Source organism: Rhinatrema bivittatum, chromosome 19, assembly GCF_901001135.1.
Source record: "Rhinatrema bivittatum chromosome 19, aRhiBiv1.1, whole genome shotgun sequence".
Classification (NCBI taxonomy): Eukaryota; Metazoa; Chordata; class Amphibia; order Gymnophiona; family Rhinatrematidae; genus Rhinatrema; species Rhinatrema bivittatum.
The window spans coordinates 5,585,164-5,606,085 of record NC_042633.1 but is presented as its reverse complement, the minus strand read 5'-3'; the positions used below and the strand labels follow the sequence as shown (position 1 = coordinate 5,606,085).

Here is a 20,922-nt window from a genome sequence, read left to right as displayed (position 1 = left end):
AAACGTGCGTCCAATGGCGGGTTAACAGTGTACTGTATCGGCCCGTATGTTAGAAAAGTAAAGAAAAGCAAACAAAAAATGAAACCTATCTGGTTCTCAAAGGAGGTGGCTGACAAATTAAGGCTAAAAGAACAGCGTTCAAGAAATATAAAGGATCCCAAAGGGAGGAGCACAAAGAAGAATATCTGGTAGAACTGAGGGAGACAAAGAAAGTAATCAAGATGGCAAAAAGTCAAGCATAAGAGAGGATTGCCAAAGAGGTAAAGAGAGGTGACAAAATATTTTTCAGATACATCACAGAAAGGAGAAACGTCCAAAGTGGTATAGTGAAATTGAAAGGTGAAAAGGATCAATGTGTGGAGAAAGACGAAGAAATGGCAGAAATATTAAATGAATACTCCATTTACAGTAGAGAATGTATGGGAAGAGCTGGGGAAACTGAAAGTGCACAAAGCCATGGGACCTGATGAGGTTCATCCCAGGATACTGAGGGAACTCAGAGATGTGCTGGCGGGTCCACTGTGTGACCTGTTCAATAGATCCCTAGAAACGAGAGTGGTGCCGTGTGATTGAAGAAGAGCGGTGGTGGTTCCGCTTCTAGGGATGTGAATCGTTTTTCGACGATTAAAATTATCGTCCGATAATTTTAATATCGTCTTAAACCGTTATGGAACACAATACAATAGAGATTCTAACGATTTATCGTTATAAATCGTTAGAATCGTGAGCCGGCACACTAAAACCCCTAAAAACCCACCCCCGACCCTTTAAATTAAATCTCCCACCCTCCCGAACCCCCCCCAAATGACTTAAATAACCTGGGTGTCCAGCGGCGGTCCGGAACGGCAGCGGTCCGGAACGGGCTCCTGCTATTGAATCTTGTTGTCTTCAGCCGGCGCCATTTTGGAAAATGGCGCCGAAAAATGGCGGCGGCCATAGAACAACACGATTCCACGGCAGGAGGTCCTTCCGGACCCCCGCTGGACTTTTGGCAAGTCTTGTGGGGGTCAGGAGGCCCCCCCCAAGCTGGCCAAAAGTTCCTGGAGGTCCAGCGGGGGTCAGGGAGCGATTTCCCGCCGCGAATCGTTTTCCGTACGGAAAATGGCGCCGGCAGGAGATCGACTGCAGGAGGTCGTTCAGCGAGGGTTCCGGCGCCTCGCTGAACGACCCTCCTGCAGTCGATCTCCTGCCGGTGCCATTTTCCGTACGGAAAACGATTCGCGGCGGGAAATCGTTCCCTGACCCCCGCTGGACCTCCAGGAACTTTTGGCCAGCTTGGGGGGGGCCTCCTGACCCCCACAAGACTTGCCAAAAGTCCAGCGGGGGTCCGGAAGGACCTCCTGCCGTGGAATCGTGTTGTTCTATGGCCGCCGCCATTTTTCGGCGCCATTTTCCAAAATGGCGCCGGCTGAAGACAACAAGATTCAATAGCAGGAGCCCGTTCCGGACCGCTGCCGTTCCGGACCGCCGCTGGACACCCAGGTTATTTAAGTCATTTGGGGGGGGTTCGGGAGGGTGGGAGATTTAATTTAAAGGGTCGGGGGTGGGTTTTAGGAGGTTTTAATGTGCCGGCTCACGATTTAACGATTTTTCACGATATTTTACCCCCCCAAACGGCAACAATACGATTCCCTCCCCCTCCCAGCCGAAATCGATCGTTAAGACGATCGAGGACACGATTCACATCTCTATCCGCTTCACAAGAGTGAGAGCAGAGAAGAGGCTGGTAACTACAGACCGGTTAGCCTCACCTCGGTGGTGGGAAAAGTAATGGAATTGCTGCTGAAAGAAAGAAAAGTGAACTATCTACAGTCGTAAAAATTGCTGGACCAGAGGCAGCATGGATTCACCAGGGGAACTTCCTGTCAGACAAATCTGATTGACTTTTTTGACTGGGTGACTAGGGAATTGGAGCGAGAAAGAGTGCTCGATGACATTTACTTGGATTTCAGCAAAGCTTTTGATACGGTCCCGCACAGGAGACTGGTGAATAAAATGAGAAGCTTAGGAGTGAGTGCCAAGGTAGTGGCCTGGATTGCAACCTGGTTGACGGACAGAAGACAATGTGTGATGGTAAATGGAACTTACTCTGAAGAGAGAGCGGTTTTAAGTGGAGTGCTACAGGGATCGGTGTTGGGACCGGTCCTGTTCAATATCTTTGTGAGCGACATTGCGGACGGGATAGAAGGTAAGGTTTGTCTTTTTGTGGATGACATTAAGATCTGCAACAGAGTGGACACGCCGGAAGGAGTGGAAAGAATGAGACGGGATTTAAGGAAGCTGGAAGAGTGGTCGAAGATATGGCAGCTGAGATTCAATGCCAAGAAGTGTAGAGTCATGCATGTGTTGTGTGGAAATCTGAAAGAACTGTATTCGATGGGAGGTGAAGGTCTGATTTGCATGGAGCAGGAGAGAGACCTTGGGGTGATAGTGTCTAACGATCTGAAGTCGGCGAAACAATGTGACAAGGTGATAGCTAAAGCCAGAAGAATGTTGGGCTGCATAGAGAGAGGAATATCGAGTAAGAAAAGGGAAGTGATTATCCCCTTGTACAGGGCCTTGGTGAGGCCTCACCTGGAGTACTGTGCTCAGTTCTGGAGACTGTATCTCCAAAGGGACAGAGACAGGATGGAGGCAGTGCAGAGAAGGGATACCAAAATGGTGGATGGTCTTCATTGAATGACTTATGAGGAGAGATTGAAGCATCTAAATATGTACACCCTGGAGGAAAGGAGGAGCAGAGGTGATATGATACAGACTTTCAGATACTTGAAAGGTTTTAATGATCCAAAGACAACGACAAACCTTTTCCATTGGAAAAAAATCAGCAGAATCAGGGGTCACGATTTGAAGCTCCAGGGAGGAAGACTCAGGACCAATGTCAGGAAGTATTTCTTCATGGAGAGGGTGGTAGATGCCTGGAACGCCCTTCCGGAGGAAGTGGTGAAGCCCAAAACTGTGAAGGATTTCAAAGGGGTATGGGATAAACACTGTGGATCCATAAAGTCTAGAGCAAGTGAATGAAGAGAAGAGGCATTGGGGTGGCTTGCGGGAATGACAGCTACTACCTGGAGATTAATACCCTTATTCAATAAACATACTCATGGTTAATGCGACTCCAACATTGCTCTATGCTTCAATGGCAAGAGGAAATGTGGAAAAAAGGATTTGCATTCACAAATAATCAGGGTAGTAGCTTGCTTGTTGCGGCGGTTACTACCCCAAACCAAATATGCCTGATACTTCACTTGCAATGCATATCCAGCATAACTCTCTGCTTCAACAGTAGGGGGAATGAAGAAAAGAGGATGTATATTCAGACAACAACCAACAAGGACTGAATTACATAGTCTGGGTAAACAAATAAGCGTGGGTGTAACTTGCTTGTTACAGCTGTTACTACCCCTAATCAATTAAGCCTGATACTTCACTTGGAATACATATCCAGCACAGCTTACTGCTTCAACGGCAGGGGGGAATGAAGAAAAGAGGATTCATATTCAGACATCATCCAACAAGGACTGAATTGCATAGGCTGGATAAACAAATAAGCGTGGGAGTAGCTTGCATATTGCAGCGGTTACTAGCCCTAACCAATTAAGGTAGATACTTCACTTAGATGCAGCTCCAGCACTGCTCTCTACATCAATGGCGGGGGTGGAAGGTAAATAGAACCAAAAAGTTACTAATAAGGGCCAAGAGTAATAGATAAGTATGAGAAAAAAAAATAAGTGTGAAAGCTTGCTGGGAAGACTGGATGGGCCGTTTGGGCTTCTTCTGTCGTCATTTCTATGTTTCTAAGTTTCTATGTTTCATGTCTACAGCACAAGTCTCTGGAAGGCCCTTGTTTTTAATGCCGAGGTCTGTTCCTGAATCCGAGTTCCGAAGTCTTGAATCCTGAGTCTTGAATCCTGTTCCAAGACTTCGGAATACCTTGTTCCTGCTTCCGTCCATGCCTTAGACTCTAGCCAGAACTTGCTCTGCTTCAGTGTGATCCGCGACCAGCTATGGGTGGCTGTGTAGGGCGCTCTTCAGTGCAGTCCTCTCCTGAATCTTCGACATGTTTCCGGTTCCAAGTCTTCACTTTCACGCCTGGAGTCTGCTTCACTTTCGTACTCACCCTGTATTAGTGCCTGAATCCTGAAACGTTGTCTGAGTCTTCCAAGTATCCTGAAACCTTGTCCGAGTCTTCCAAGTTCATCGACTCTTCTTCTGAGTCTTCCAAGATCCTCGAACCCTTGTCTGAGTCTTCCAAGTTCCTGAGTTCCATGTCTCATCTTGCTCCTGCCATGAGCCTCCGTCTGGCCTCACGCAATCGTTGTTCCCAAGCGGCGGGTCCTGAAGGGCTACCGAGTGGCCGGAGGGCTACTCTTGAGACCAGCATTGCATTGCTGGGTCTCACTGGTGCGTGCAGGTCCAGTGGAGGTCTGAGCCTGCCTTGCTCCAGTTCCTCGATGTTCCACATTTTGATCCTGGTCCAACATTCCTATGGCCCATGCCTAAACACTCTCACCTCCCATGATGTGTGTCTTGTGGCTCCTCCCTGAGCCGCACCGTGGCCCAAGGGCTCATAATCCCTCTTGAGAAAGTGACCACACCTCCGCACTTGCAACAACACGATAACCAGGGATTATACAGTTTACCATTGGGTGATTAGAGCACTTGAAAATTATAAATGGAAATTTTCTCAGATTGTTATCACCTTCCATTTTGTGAGTCCCTTCTCCCCCCCCCCCCCCCCCCCCCACGTTCAGATTATATTAATGCACACTCACTGCTCATGAACTCTTAGTGGGAATATGCTTTCTGTACTTGGTTAATGGTATCAGGTGTAGAAAGAACTCAGTCCAAACATTGCATATTGTGCACTAAGTGTAGGAAATGATGTTAACCAGTGGTAGATGAGAATGAGCTGGAAGCCTCTGAGCATCGGTCCATAGACAGCCTGCAGGTTGGCTCTCAATCAGTGGAGAGAATGAGGCCTGCATGGCAGATTCCTTTAAACATATTACCTACATTATTCTTCCCATCCAGATTTAGAAATTCTGTTTCTCTGTTATTTTATCAAGCACCAGCATTTGGGGCTGAGTTTCTATGTTTCTGTTGGATCTTTGAGGGAGAGATGGGAATTGTAGGGCTCAATAAACTGGATAGAAGACAGAGTAGATAGACCATACATTCTTCTTCTGTCATCAGGTTTCTACATTTCTAATCACAAGGAAACAGTTCCTTCCATCATGTTCTAATGTCACTTAAATCTAACCTGGAGTAACTTGCCATCCCACGCAATCGCCTTCTCATCGATGGTAAAATCCCTCCCCTGAGGAGTATAAGGGTTATAACTTCCAACAATCTCATACATTTGTATCCCATTGCGTAGACTGGCTATATTTATTATATAGTATCCAATGGGGAGGTCTCCATTTTCATCAAAAAAGATGTCGTCATCCAGACTGCTCTTAAAGTGGATGTTCTTCAGATAACGATGAGTCTAAAAAAAAAGGAGAGAGATGTTTTCAGTAGTTCCCCTAACAGCAGTGCTACACTCATAGCATAAAGCATACATCATGTAAATCTGATTTTAGTACTCTGTAAGGAAGGTGGACCCTTGAGCCGAGACAAGGTTGTTGCCACCACCAAGGGGAGGTCCCTAGTGGTCCTCATCATCAGGAGGCAGTTCCAGGAGAGAGAAACCAACAGGACCTTCACCTATACCAGCCAACGGCCCCGCGGGTTGAACCTTTGGATGTCCGGCAGGACTTAGGCACGGGTCTCTCAGATGGCAGTAACAAGACAAGTCAGATGTACCAAGGATCGAGGCAGGCAGCAGACTGCACAAAGTGGATACCAGGCCGAGGTCTGGGCAGGCAGCAAACAAGCAGAGATGTAGGACCAGGCTGAAGATCAGGGCAGACAGAAGATGAGCAGAAACCAGGAGACAAGCAGGGTCAGAGCCAGAAGATCAATCCAAGGAAGCAGGAACAAAGTGGAGCTGGACGGAGGCATGAGCTGGAACAGGACTAGGGCTGGAGCAGTAGCAAGAGCAGGATCCAAGCAGGAGACAGGAGAATCACAGGAACACAGGATCAGGATGCAGACAATGCGCACTCACCTGTTGCCGAGGCGAGGAGGAATTGGCAAGGCAGGGCATTTATACCTGCCTTGCCTCACATCATCATCCCAGGCCACGGGGAACTTTCCCGCCATTGGCCCTTTAAATCTAGCCCAGGCACTCTCGAGCCTAGGGGGCTCAGAGATCACACTGGCGTCGGGAGCAACGTGAGCAGGCCGCAATGGCAGCAAATTGCGCTGGGACACAGCAGCAGCGGGTGATGCTGGAGTGGGCTTCCTGCCCTCACAGGTGAGGGGACCAGGGCGCAATTCCCTTAAGGCCAGGGTGCCTAGCAGTACCCCTCCTTCTAGGCCCCCACCTTGAAGGTCCGGGTTTAACTAGATGGGAGGCAAGGAAGTGCCAGAGTAAGTTCTTATTTAGTATATTGGCGGTTGTCTCCCAGGTGTTTTTATCGGGGTTGAAGCCCTCCCAAGCAATCAGATATTCTGATCATCTGTGACGGCATCTCACATCTAAGATCTCCTTCACTTGGTATATTTGTTCCTCCTCTGCTGCCAGCTGCTAAGGTGCTGGGGGTCTCCACTGAGGCCAAGACAGTACCAGCAGTTTGAGGAGAGACACTTGGAATGAGTTATGTATCTTCATGGATGATGAGAGTCAGAAGGTAGGTCACTGGACCAAGGTGCTGGTAAAAAGGCCAATGTATTGTGGAGCTAGTCACATTGAGGGTACCCGTAGGTAGATGTGGCGAGTACTTAGCCACACTCGGTCCTCGGGGTTGAAGAGAGGCGCTGGTCTCCTGTGCTTGTCGGCCATTCTATTAGCCTCATCCGCTGCTTCATAGAGGTTCCTTTTGAGTGTGAGTCCAGAGAGCCAGCAACTTCTGGGCAGAGAGCTGAGCTGCTGGAGAAGGAACTGAAAGTGGGGTAGGGAGCTGTGGCATTGGTGCTCTCCCATAGACAATTAAGAATGGCGAGGAGACGGTCACAGTGTGAGTATGGGAATTGAAGGAGAACTCTACCCAGGGGAGAAGAGTGGAACAGTCATCCTGCCTGTCATTTACAAAGGAGCAGAGGAACCTTCAGGGTGCGGTTAATGCACTCTGCTTGACCATTGCCCTGATGATGGTAGGCAGTGGTGAAATCAAGTTGAATCCCAAACTTCTTGCAGAGCATGCACCAGTAGTTCACCATGAATTGAACTCCATGATCGAAGGCAATGTGATTTTGGAGCCCATGGAGATGGAATACATGCTGGATGAAGGATCTGGCGAGCTCTGGAGCCGAGGGGAGCTTAGGAAGTGGAGTGAAATGGACCATCTTTGAAAAACTGTCGACCATTACCCAGATGACATGGTGGCCGTCTGAAGGGGGTAGATCAACTATGAGGTCTGTTGACAGGTGCAGTAGCTTCAGGTGGTCAGTACTTGGGGTCCACCCCCTTCTTGGTTAACGCAGTGAGTGGGGCTACCATGCGAGAATAATTAGGGATGAACTGCTGATAGAAATTGGAGAACCCCAGGAAGTGTCAGAGTCTCGAAGGTGTGGCCAGTTCTAGATACTGGCAACCTTCTCGGGGTCCATTTGGAAACCGGTAGTGGAAACAATGAAGCCCAGGAACGGGAGAGATTCCTATTCAAGGAGACATTTCTCCAGTTTTGCAAATAGCTTGTGATACCAGAGGCGTTGAAGTACACATCTGAACTCACAGCCATGTAAGGGAAGGTCTTTGGTAAAGATCAGAACATCGTCAGAATCATCAGATCAGAACATTGTCAGAATCGTCAGATCAGAACATCAGAACAGAATGTTGGGAATTATTAGAAAGGGAATGGTGAATAAAATGGAAAATGTCATAATGCCTCTGTATTGCTCCATGAATATTGTGTACAATTCTGGTTGCCGCATCTCAAAAAAGATATAATTGTGATGGAGAAGGTACAGAGAAGGGCTACCAAAATGATAAAGGGAATGGAACAGCTCTCCTATGAGGAAAGACTAAAGAGGTTAGGACTTTTCAGCTTGGAGAAAAGACGTCTGAGGGGGGATATGATAGAGGTGTTTAAAATCATGAGAGGTCTAGAATGGGTAGATGTGAATCGGTTTTTTACTCTTTCGGATAATAGAAAGACTAGGGGGAACTCCATGAAGTTAGCATGTGGCACATTTAAAATTAATCAGAGAAAGTTCTTTTTCACTCAACGCACAATTAAACTCTGGAATTTGTTGCCAGAGGATGTGGTTAGTGCAGTTAGTATAGCTGTGTTTAAAAAAGGATTGGATAAATTCTTGGAGGAGAAGTCCATTACCTGCTATTAATTAAGTTGACTTAGATAATAACCACCGCTATTACTAGCAACAGTAACATGGAATAGACTTAGTTTTTGAGTATTTGCCAGGTTCTTATGGCCTGGATTGGCCACTGTTGGAAACAGGATGCTGGGCTTGATGGACCCTTGGTCTGACCCAGTATGGCATGTTCTTATGTTCTTATGTTTTTATGTCAAGGTAGACAATAACACTGGTATAGAGCATGTCATGAAATACCTCATTCATTAAGTGTTGGAAGACCGCTGGCACATTACAAAGGCCAAAAGGCATCACTAGATATTCACAGTGGCCGTCCCTGGTATTAAAGGTGGTCTTCCACTCATCTATGGGTCTTATGCAGATGAGATTATAGACGAGATCCTGTTTGGTAAAGAGTTTAGCCCCTTGCAAACAGTCCATTAGTTCCTGGAACAGAGGTAGCAGGTACCAGTCCTTTTTGTTGATAGCGTTCAAGCCTCAAAAGTCTATACAAGGGCGCAGGGAGCCATCCTTCTTTGCGACGAAAAAGAAACCGGCTCCAGCCGGCGAGGTGGGGGCTTGGATGAAACCCCTTTCCAGGTTTTCCTGGATGTATTCCATCATGGCTTTGGTTTCAGGCAACGATAAAGCGTAAACTCGCTCCCTTGGTGGAATCGTGCCCGGAAGGATGTCAATTGCGCAATCAAAGGGGCAGTGCTCTGGTAAAGTCTCCACCTTCTCTTTGGAGAAGATGTCCCCAAAATCGGCATACTGGGGTGGCAGAGACAGTGAGGTGGTAGCCACAGGTAGAACCAGCCGGGACACTCTTTGGAGACAGGACATGCGGCACTTAGGGCCCTAGGCGGCTATCTGTAAAGTCCCCAATCACTGTGAGGGGAATGCTCCTGAAGCCACGGTAAGCCCAGAACCACTGGGTGTATTGCCTTTTCAAGGATGAGGAAGGTGAGCTCCTCTTCATGAAGGATCCCAGTGCGAAGTTTCACCGGGGCCATCATACGGGTGATCCTTCCGGGCAGGGGGTCTCCACGAATGGATGAGATAGTCAATGGGGGCTCCCTAGGCCGTGTAAGCAGGCCTAGTTGATGGATGAGCTCGGTCATAATAAAGTTTCCGCCAGAACCAGAATCAATCAATGCGAAGGTTGCAAAGTCCCCATGGGCATGACAAATCATCACTGGAACGGCACATAGGGCATCAGGGTTGCTGAAGCCGAGGGTCATCTCCTCACTGACACATAGGCTTTGGCATTTCCCGGTCTGTCGGGGCACTGTGCCTACATGTGACCGTTACCTGCAAAGTACAAGCATAGACCCAAGGTGCACCGGTGCTGACTCTTCGGGAGATTTGGCTGTGGCAGAATTGCATAGGCTCCTTTCCCAGAGGTGACCTGAATTCGGCATAAGATGGAGTCGCCACAGGCCAGGAGAAGGATGGGGCCAGGTGTTGCTGCAGCTGCAAGTCAATGCAGCCAGTGAGGTCAGTTAAGGCCTCCAGGCCCTCAGGCAATTCTCGGGTGGCCAGCTCATCCTTGAATTGGATAGACAGCCCTTTGAAGAAAATACTACGGAGGCTATCCTCGCTCCACCCGAGTTCAGATGCCAAGGTACGAAATTCCATGGCATAGTCCGCCAATGAAAGTGAGCCTTGGCATAGGTGGAGGAGTTAAGAAGCTGAAGTGGACTGTCATCCTGGTTTGTCGAAGACTTGCTTGAATACTTGCACAAAGCGTGGAAGATCCTGAAGCAGGGAGTCGCTCCCAGAAAGGGAGGCCCAGGCCAGAGCTTTGCCATCTAGAAGTGACAGAATGAAAGTTGTTTTGATATTGTCACTGGCAAACTGGGCAGGCTGGTGGGAGAAATGCATAAAACAGTGGTTTAAAAAACCACGGCACTGCCAGGAATCTCCCACATAGCGGGGAGGTGCCAGAAGGTGTAGTGCTGCAGACGGCGAAATAGGAGTTGGAGGAGTCTGGGCATTAGGGCGGTATTCAGGCAGTCCACGGTTATGGAAAGCACATACAGGCATTGTGTTGTTGCTGCAACCTCTGGGCCAGTCCAGGAATAGCCTGCAGGCCAGACAGGTCTGCCAGGTCCATGGCCTCGGCAAACTGTAAGGAAGGTGGACCCTTAAACCGAGACGAGGTTGACACCACCAAGGAGAGGTCTCTGGTGGTCCTCATCGTCAGGATGAGGTTCCGGGAGAGAGAACCCAACAGGACTTTCACCTACACCAGCCCATGTTCCTCGCAAGTTGAGCCCTAGGGTGTCGGGGCCGGGAAGACTTAGGCTCGGGTCTCTCAGATGGCAGGCAGAAGACAAGTTGGATGTACCAAGGGTCGAGGCAGGCAGCAGGCCTCACGAAGTGGAGACCAGGCTGAGGTCTGGGCAGGCAGTGAACAAGCAGAGACGTAGGACCAGGCTGAAGATCAGGGCAAGCTGTGGATGAGCAGAAACCAGGAGACAAGCAGGGTCAGAGCCAGAAGATAAATCCAAGGAAGCAGGAATGCGATGGAGCTGGATGGACGCAGGAGCTGGAACAGGACTAGGGCTGGAGCAGGTGCAGGAGCAGGATCCAGAGCAGGAGAAGCACTGGAACGTGGGATCAGGATGCAAACAACACGCACTAACAAGGAGCTGGACCTGTTGCCGAGGCGAGGAGGAAGTGGCAAGGCAGGGTATTTATACAGTCTTGTCTGATATCATCAACCCAGGCCGCGGGGTCTTTCCAACCATTGGCCTTTTAAATCTAGCCCTGGTGAGCGCACACGCACTTATGGGGCCCAGGGATCACTGTGGCATCAGCAGCGTCAGGAGCACCGCAAGCAAGCCAAAATAGCGGTGAACCACACTGGGACACAGCAGCAGCAGCGGGGACACTGGAGTGGACTTCCTGTCCGCACAGGTGAGGGGACCTGGCCCGACTCCCCGAGGACTGGAACGCCTAACATTCTCAGCTTTGTTCTGAAATGACATGAAAACTTCCATAGCATTTGATGATTCAACTAATGTCATTTGGAAAAGAAAATTCTAGAAAAACAGTACAGAAATTAATTTCAAAAATTTTTTTAGTATTTTATTATGCACTAAAGCTAGCACTGGATAGATAGTTTTATGCATGCTAAAGCTTATACAAAAATAAAGAAAAAATGAAATTTAGTTGGAAAAACAAAAGAGGAGAACATGAATAATGAAGGATTTTTTTTCCTGTACACTCATAACCTATTTTCATATATTTTTTAAAATTATTAAATTTAGATTTGAAAAATTTTAGACAGGATTATAGAAGGAAACTATCATTCATTTTGAAACTGTGCATAGTTGCAAAAATAAAGAAAGAAGTAAGATGAGAAAAATAAAAAAACATGATGAGGTATCCGTACCGGAGAAGGTTTCCATGGTAAAGATTCAGATGGACTGAACCAAATCACAGTGAACCTAGAAGATGTGGTAGACCTGATTGACAAACTGAAGAGTAGTAAATCACCTGGACCAGATGGTATACATCCCAGGGTTCTGAAGGACTAAAAAATGAAATTTCAGACCTATTAGTAAAAATTTGTAATCTATCATTAAAATCATCCATTGTACCTGAAGACTGGAGGGTGGCTAATGTAACCCCAATATTTAAAAAGGGCTCCAGGGGCGATCTGGGAAACTACAGTCAGCCCGACTTCAGTGCCAGGAAAAATAGTGGAAAGTGTCCTAAATATCAAAATCATAGAATATATAGAAAGACATGGTTTAATGGAACAAAGTCAGCATCTCTTTACCCAAGGCAAGTCTTGGCTCACAAATCTGCTTCATTTTTTTGAAGGAGTTAATAAACATGTAGATAAAGGTGAACCGGTAGATGTAGTGTATTTAGATTTTCAGAAGGTGTTTGACAAGGTTCCTCATGAGAAGCTTCTAGGAAAAGTAAAAATAGAAAGACTAGGGGGCACTCCATGAAGTTAGCATGGGGCACATTTAAAACTAATCGGAGAAAGTTCTTTTTCACTCAACGCACAATTAAACTCTGGAATTTGTTGCCAGAGGATGTGGGTTAGTGCAGTTAGTGTAGCTGGGTTTTCAAAAGGATTGGATAAGTTCTTGGAGAAGTCCATTACCTGCTATTAATTAAGTTGACTTAGAAAATAGTCACTGCTATTACTAGCAACGGTAACATGGAATAGACTTAGTTTTTGGGTACTTGCCAGGTTCTTATGGCCTGTATTAGCCACTGTTGGAAATAGGATGCTCTGCTTGATGGTCCCTTGGTCTGACCCAGTATGACATGTTCTTATGTTCTTATGTTCAGGTGGTGGAGAAAATCCCAAAATGTGAAATGCTGAAATAGAGTGACTCATTTTCACGGAAACAACTTATTTATATTTAGTACCAGGGCAAGCACAGAAAACTGTATTCTTCTTGTTTTGATTCCCTTTATTTTTAGTGTTATTTAATTTTTTCAGCTGTTGTATTCTTTTTGATTACTTTAAGCATGCAAAAGCATTTTTCTGAATGTAATGTCCAATGTTTCCATTTTTATGCTCATTAATATACCCTTAGGTGTGTACACAATTCACACACACAGAGAAATGAAATGAATGCATTTCCCTATTATGCAGCTACCCAGAGCCCTCAGGGGGAGATTGGCCCCTGCAGGGTGGCTACACATTGTCATGTAGGGTTACCAAGCAGCTCTATTTAGCACCAAAACATGGGAGGTTCAGGAGGTGGGAGAGAATCAGAGGCACTTAACTGGTTAATGCTGAACTTCATTTCATATCCCTGACTTCACGGAGAGCAGGGGAAATCTTGTGGCTTGCAGAAGATTATTTTACAAAACTCTTCCTTATATAATGAAAATACAATTTCATTTTTCCCCTTCCTGGCCCTCAACCTATGTCGGTCTCATCTCCATCTCCATATGCCACTGGTTTAAGTTGTGCTATCAAAGTACATCCAGTGCCTCACTCAACATCGTTAAAGTTAAAGAAAAATACATCTATATATCTAGTTCTATTTATCTATCTATATCTATCTATCTACATACTGCAGCTATATCTATCTTATCTATATCCGTATATGTACGTATGATGTCAGAATTGTATGTTTGCTACCTCTCTCTTTTTTTAAATATTAGGGGTTCCAGGTGCATATGATGATATGTCTGCGCATGCCAACGCATGATATCACACAGAAGCTACTAAAATTATTTGGTTGGGAAGAGCAGAGATGGAAGTGAAACCCAGGATAAAAGAGAGCCCAGGCCCCACCAGCAGTGGTTCAGGCAAAGAAGTGACTCATGGGGAGCCCAGGCCCCAACAAGCAGAGATGGAAGGAGTGAGAGCCCAGACCAGAAACGGGCCAGGAGCCAGAACTGCAGCCAGAACCCCAGAGTTGCCTGCATGTGCTCACCCATCCCTCATACTGCTTTGTTATGTGGCCCTTCCTCGTCGTCATCGTCATGTATCTGCTGCCCTGATAGCAACCTGCCCCTGCCAGAACTTCCTGAAAGTGAACTTTTCTCTTTCTGCAGTGAGCACTTCACTGGGAACACTGGTTGTTGGGAAACAAAGATAGTGCTGAGCCTCATTGGCTAGGTCTGCACAATATGCTAGGGCATTGGTACCCATATCATTGATGGGCTGTGTGAGATAGCATGTCACAGATATTTGTGCTGGGGTGGTGGGCAGAGAGTCTCTCCTGCCATCTGCTTTAGCTTCTTTGTGGGCAACGCGACTTTGGTGGGGAGGAAGTGGTATCTGACAGGAAGCTGTTCATACTGCTATTCTAGGAGGTGGGTTCATGGGATGAGAGGGAAAGGAGGTGGCCTCAGGAATAATCTTAAGAAATATTTCTTTACAAAGAGAGGATGCATGGAGCAGCCTCCCAGTGCATTTGGTGGAGAAAATAACAGTATTTGAATTCAAGAAAGCGTTGGATAAATATAGGAGATCTCTGAGGGAGTAATGGGAATTGTAAAGCTAAATTGGTTGGGTGGATGGGCAGACTAGGTGAGAATATAAGAATTGCCCTCCTAGATCAGACAAAGAGTCCATGAAGCCCAGCATCCTATCTCCAACAGTGGCCAATCCAAGTCACAAGCAGCTGGCAAGATCCCAAAGAGTAGACAGATAGCATGCTGCTAATGAGTGTCAGAGCAGTGAGCTATGAACCAGAGAGTCCAGCATTCAATCCCACGGTCATTCCTAGTGACCTTGGGCAAGTCACTTTACCCTCCATTTCCTCAGGTACAAACTTAGGGCCTTATTTTCTAAGTGTATCGCACGCGAAATGTCCCTTTTCATGTGCGATACCAAAATGGGGGCGGAGTCGGCCCCGGAAGAGGAGGACTCGGGGCGTCACTGGGGCCGACTCCGCGAAGCCGCCGTGGATGACGAAAAGGTAAGGCCCTTTTCGCATCCTATTTCGCTCCCAATAGCTACACCTCCTATGGTGGCGCTATTGGGTGCGAAACTGGCAGCGATCGCACCGCGACGGTGCGATCGCTGCCGGCTAGTGCAGGCCCGCCCCCATTTCTGCCCCCCCGCCCCTCATTTCCTAAAGTATTGCAGGCCTGCGATACTTTAGAAAATGAGGCCCTTAGATTGTAAGCCCTCTGGGGCTAGGGAAATGCCTTCAGTGCATGAATGTAATCCACTTTAAAGTGCAAAACACAGAATATAAAAATCTAAATAAATAAAGCCCAATGATAAGTAATTTCTTTCCCCAAGTCTATCTGATTAATAACATTTTATGGTCTTCTCCTCCTAGTTCTGCTAATTGCCTTTAGCACATCCTCCAGCAATGAATTACAGAGCTTTATTGTAAGTTAAGTGAAGAAGTATTTTCTTTGATTTGTTTTAAACTTACTACTTACTAAACAACCAGTTCACATTTATCCATTTTATTCCACTCATGATTTTATAGGTCTCTACCCTATCCCCCCTCAACCGTCTCTTCTCCACTAGGCCTCAGGGATACATTGACTATGGTTAGCCTCACTTAGGAGGCCTAGCCCCAGGAATATTTTGTTCTGAGTTGTTGGACGGCATTAGACGTTTTTTGTACTGGGTTTGTCACTAGATCCTGGGATTGTTACTGGGATTGTGGGATGGAGGGAGATTTGCTTGATCAGTGGGGTCATTTAATAATTATCCAATTGTGCACTTATTTACAAAGAGGTAAATTATTTACCAAAAAGAAACAAACAAAATGAAGCAAAATGACCAGGGACGCCCCCCCCACATACACACACTCACACATATGAAACAATCTAAAGCATATTGACCCCCACGAAAATGAAATGAATGAATAAAACAAAATTTCAAGCATGCACATCTCTACAATACTCCCACTGAGTTCTCACTAGGGGCCTGGGCCTGTCCGATGACAAACTCACTCCCTATTCTCTACTAGTTCTGTCCCCTCCCATGCACCCTAGCATCCCTCCAGCTCTGGCAATAACCTTGTCTCACTGTTTCCATACTTGGAAATCATCAGATATCACCCTGACGTCACTTTCCTGCTTTGTGGACATGAAAATATAACTCTCTGTGTATTCCATCCCTTTGGATTTCTGCACTCAGTATACATAACTCTGCTTCCCTTTCAGCACTTCCTATCCATATGTCTGAATTTATTAATACTGGAACGTAGCCATCAAGTGCTTGAGAACGCCTCATGATCTCATAGATCGCTTTCCTGTGGGCTGTCACTTCTTCACCTCTCCCCCTCTGCCACCTCCTCCCACTGTCATTTTGTTTCTTGAACTGCACAGAGTAGCAAAAGTGCTTTGGCTGTTACTTTCTACAAAAAAAGAGATTTATAAAAGATTTTGCCAGAGTCGAGCCTGAGTCTGTTCTCTGGCTTCCCTCTGACTGCTCTGTACCACACCTTCATTTTTTTTCAATTCTGTCAGCAAACAGAGACAGTAATTTCTCTCCTCTCCCCCTCTCCTTATTTCCTTATCTGCTGAGCTCAGCTTGCCTTCTAATGTGGAGATGTAGAGCGCTCTGTGAACATCTGCATAAGCCTAGGGTCTGCCCTGCGTCCTGCTTCCCTTTCACACTCTGCCACTGTATGTCCCTCACTTTATTTCTGATTATTTCATTACACTGACAAAGCATGTTACCTGCCATGGCCTGAAATCCAGAAATCTCTCACTGTCTCCTTGCGACACAGCGTTGCTTCCAGAGCCAGAAGTGACCCTGTCATGCAGTGCGTGTGCCAGGGCGTACACCGCATTGTATACGCTATAGCTGCTCCCAAGGTATTTCCTGTTACAATGCAGTTCTCTGTATGGTGTCGTATTAGTGCTGCAGGATCTTTGGATGCTCTTGGGGCATCGGCTGTCACATAGAATTTCCCACCACACTTCGGGGGTCATATCAGGTGGAAACAAGGTAATATTCACCTCACGGATAAATTTAGAAAAACTTGGAATTTTCTTTTTTGCCACTGTGAATGCCAGGAAGTTGTTTGTTCGCTGCCAGGCTTGGTTCAGCGCCTGGAGGTTTATGAAGTAGGAGTAGTAAATGTCCACTTCAGCTGTGGTGATCCAGACCCTGCCAGGTACAATGATACTGTTTATGAATGTAAATATGTTCCCTACATATTCTGAAGGACAGTAGAGAATGAACACTTTAGTTACCAGCATGCGGTTTATCATTTTAATCATCTGCTCTAGGGTTATGGCCTTGTTGTGACTGAAGGTTTCTGTGACTGCAACGCAGCCTCCATTCTGCTCAATCCCTTCTTTTAGGATCTGGACAGCCCTCGTGCTGCTTTCATCATCAGATGCCATGATACTAACCCAGGTCCAGTCCAAATGTTTCAGTAGCTTGAGTATCCCAGCGCAGAGGGACAATTCGCTGGGAACGGTGCGGTAGAAATAAGGGAACATAACAGTGTCACTCATAAGAAGATTCTGGGAGGCGTAGCTGATCTGTTGAAATAAACGTATTGAATTCCTCACAGTTTTTGTCATTGTGAGATTATGTTTTCATTCACATATTACGTATTCAAAACATAATTATACCTGGAAAAGTAAAAGACTGAAAGTGGGAGATAAAGTCAACTTGCACGCAGCGGCAGGGCAGCTATGCTGAGCTCTGAGTGAGAGGTGGCATCGTACACCAGTGTGGAACAGCCACTCAGGTTAGGTGAGGGAGGTGCATGCAAAGACAATGTGCTTTCTTTTATTTCTCAGTTTATTTCCTCATTCATGTTGGTTGTTTGATATCTTTTTATTTGTATTAATTTCCTTTCATTTCTCATGTAGAGACCCCAGGTCTCCACTATCCAGTTGGTCCCTAGCTTAAGGATTTTAGTAAGGGAGAGTAGTTTGGAGACGATCCCTGCAGGCACCTTCACAGAGCTTTGCCTGGATTAGTCAGCAGGATGTGTATGAGGAGCAGTGGTGTTTGCAGTAGGTTTGGATTTGGTGTTGAGCTGCTGCAGTTTTGGAGTTCTCCCTGGTTTGGGGTCCCAGGGCCTGATGCAGGGGAAGTGGCTTTTGTTTCTGCATTTTGCAGTGCTGAGTTGGAGAAGTAGTATGGTGGCTGATCTCTGTTTTAGGTTTCACAGCCAGATTCAAGGGATGAGGCTCTGCCCTGTGCCAGCGCCCCACAATATGGAAGGGATTGTCCTGGAGGAGGGAAGGAGATTTTGAGAGAAGTTTTGAGAAGAGCTGTTTTGTTTCTCGCTAGGATTTTGCTTTTTGGGACCCTGTGCCTGCCTACGGAGGAATATTTTCCCCTATCTTGGGAGGTCAGGAAGGTGCTTCCCTCACCCAACTAAGAATGGACAGCAGTGACCTGACAGATTACTGACAGGGAAGAGGAAAGGAGCATTTTTGCAGTGCTTTGTTCTTGTTATTTTGGATTTCTGGCATCAGTTCCTGCCCACTGAGAATGAAAGAGATCATTTTGAATTCTGTTCACATTTCAGGACGTTCTGACCCACAAGTCCAGCTGGTTACCATCCGAGAAAGAGACAGGAGATCCCAGCCCCATTAGGAGTCCCTTCTCCCTCGACCAGGAGTGCTGGGTCTTTCCTGGTAATTGCAGAGGTACCGAAATTCTCCGGTGCCTGGGGATCAATGCATTTGTGCACCTCCTCCCCCCGCACCCCCATCCTCTTATAGTAACGCTTAAGGTCACAGAAAGTCAGTGGCGTCTCTAGGCAGAATTGGGGGGAGAGCAATGGGGATCAAGGTGAGTATGAAGGGGGGGCGAACCAAAGTGACATTTCCACACATGACACCGAGCTCCACAGCGTGGCCGCTGCCTTTAAATTGGCTATAAAAAAACAAACAATAAGGAAACATTGTCAGGGCCTGCTGCACAATTTAAAAAACGCTGTCCAGTTTCAACCTTCTAATAAAACTGCTATTATAATTATTTGATTGCCTCGTTCAACCAATTCTACATGAACATGAGGGTGAAGTCTGGAATCTGTGCAGGAAGGGACAGACTCTAAATGTAAATCCTGCACCTCCAGGTCTGTAACATCGGGCACATTCACAGAAATTCCCCCAGCAATGAAGCATGACTGCTTCCCCATTATTCATGCATTCTCCCTTATTCTTCGGAAGCCCATTTGATCCACAAATCTATTTTGAAGAATTGGCATGTTTTACAGATGCATCGTATTTTTCAGTCACCTCCAGGAATCACATTTTCTCGAGCCACCAATTTGAGAAACATCTTGGGTCATTCTGGTTTTTCGGGTTCTTCCTCTGCAGATGAAATGATTGTGGGATCCCATCAGCCCTGCAATAATTGTTCAGTATGTTCAGTCTCTATGTCTGTCACAAGTTCGATCATCTTAAGTGCGGGTTATGAGACCTACCTGAAATGCATTACTTCTTGTATATCGACAATGGTAATCTACATGATTAGATGCCCTTGTGATCTCTTATACATTGGAAAGACCACGCGTCTTTTAAAGACCCGTATGATTGAACATCGATCTAATATTAAACATGCTCGGGTGGACGAACCTTTAGTGTCACATTGTATACAGTTTGGGCATCGGTTTGAAGACCTTTCTTTTTGTGCCATTGATCATATAAGAACATAAGAACATAAGAAAATGCCATACTGGGTCAGACCAAGGGTCCATCAAGCCCAGCATCCTGTTTCCAACAGTGGCCAATCCAAGCCATAAGAACCTGGCAAGTACCCAAAAACTAAGCCTATTCCATGTTACCATTGCTAATGGCAGTGGCTATTCTCTAGGTGAACTTAATAGCAGGTAATGGACTTCTCCTCCAAGAACTTATCCAATCCTTTTTTAAACACAGCTATACTAACCGCACTATATATATATATATACCACTATATATATATATATACCAGAACATTGGCAAGGGGGCAACCGGGAACTACTGCTGTTAAAATCTGAACAACGTGGGGAGTCCAAGATGGCCGCCGAGTGAATAGGCTGTGTAGGACGCTCGCTCCGATTTTCTTTCTTAAAAATCAGCTGCTTTAAAATAATGCCGCATTCGAAACGGAAGGCCAAGCTTCGGGAGGCGATAGTTACAACTTCATCGCCGAACCCAGAAGCGGGCCAACCACGGATCGAGACTTTCTTCACCGCTGAGGGCAACAGGAAAAACGCCGGTGGAAGCAGCCGCTACGAGCCTTGATTTGGGGCGGATATCAGACTCGTTGGCTGAAGAGGTTACCCTTAGCCCCGGCGCTCCGAATACCCCCCCCACCCCGGTACCGTCAGAAGCTGTGCTTGCAGGGGTGAGTACACCTATGTTTCAAATGATGCCTGGAACTTTTGAAAATAAAATAACTATGCAAGGTGACTTACCCCAAGCCAGCAAAACTGACGAGGAAAACGCTATCAGGGGGATAGTGAGTGGGGGAGCCACAGGAGGGGGAGAAAACGCCCAGAGGCCTCTTTTGGGAATATACACTCCTGCAGTGTTGCCAAAGACTATAACGCTGGATTCTCTGTGGCATGCGATAAAGGGCTTGGAGAAAGCTGTAATTGATTTGACAAACATTACTCTTCAGGCTAACACCAAGATCTTAAAAATGGAGAAAAGCTTAGTGGAACATACGGACACTCTGCAAGCAATGGATCAACGTATGGGAAAAATGGAAAAGTCACAATTTGAGATCATGAGAGTGGAAAACATAAACGTGAAGAAGTTGGAAAATTTGGAAAACCAAACTAAATATTTAAACCTTCGGGTTTTAAATTTCCCATACATAAAAGAAATATCAGCTTATGACATGATTAAGGAATATATGATAAAGATATTGAAGATCCCTACTGATGGAATACCTGAACTTGCAAAGGTATATTATATACCATCAAAGGAAGAAAAGGAGAAAGGGAAAGAAACAAATCAAGAAGAAAATGAACTGAATTTGACCCAGATATTGGAAATGTCATTTGAAACAGAAATTAAAAATAGAATGACGTTATTTCTCCAATGTACCTTTCCCTCAGATAGAGATCTCATATTGAAAAGATATATGAGAAACAGAGAGGAAGTATTCCACGGGAGCAAAATCTGGATATATCCGGA

The 20,922-nt window shown here is 46.2% G+C and overlaps 1 protein-coding gene across 1 annotated transcript in view; it reads right to left on the bottom strand.

The window, feature by feature from the left end:
• Window positions 1-20,922, bottom strand: part of LOC115081088 (vomeronasal type-2 receptor 26-like) — a 122,639-nt gene that overhangs the window by 40,441 nt on the left and 61,276 nt on the right. Inside the window, exons 3-6 of the mRNA XM_029585598.1 lie at window positions 16,501-17,313; window positions 10,099-10,227; window positions 9,673-9,909; window positions 5,264-5,491 (exon numbers count right to left, since the gene is read on the bottom strand). Coding sequence (XP_029441458.1) covers window positions 5,264-5,491; window positions 9,673-9,909; window positions 10,099-10,227; window positions 16,501-17,313 — 1,407 coding nt within the window. The remainder of the gene's footprint in view (window positions 1-5,263; window positions 5,492-9,672; window positions 9,910-10,098; window positions 10,228-16,500; window positions 17,314-20,922) is intronic.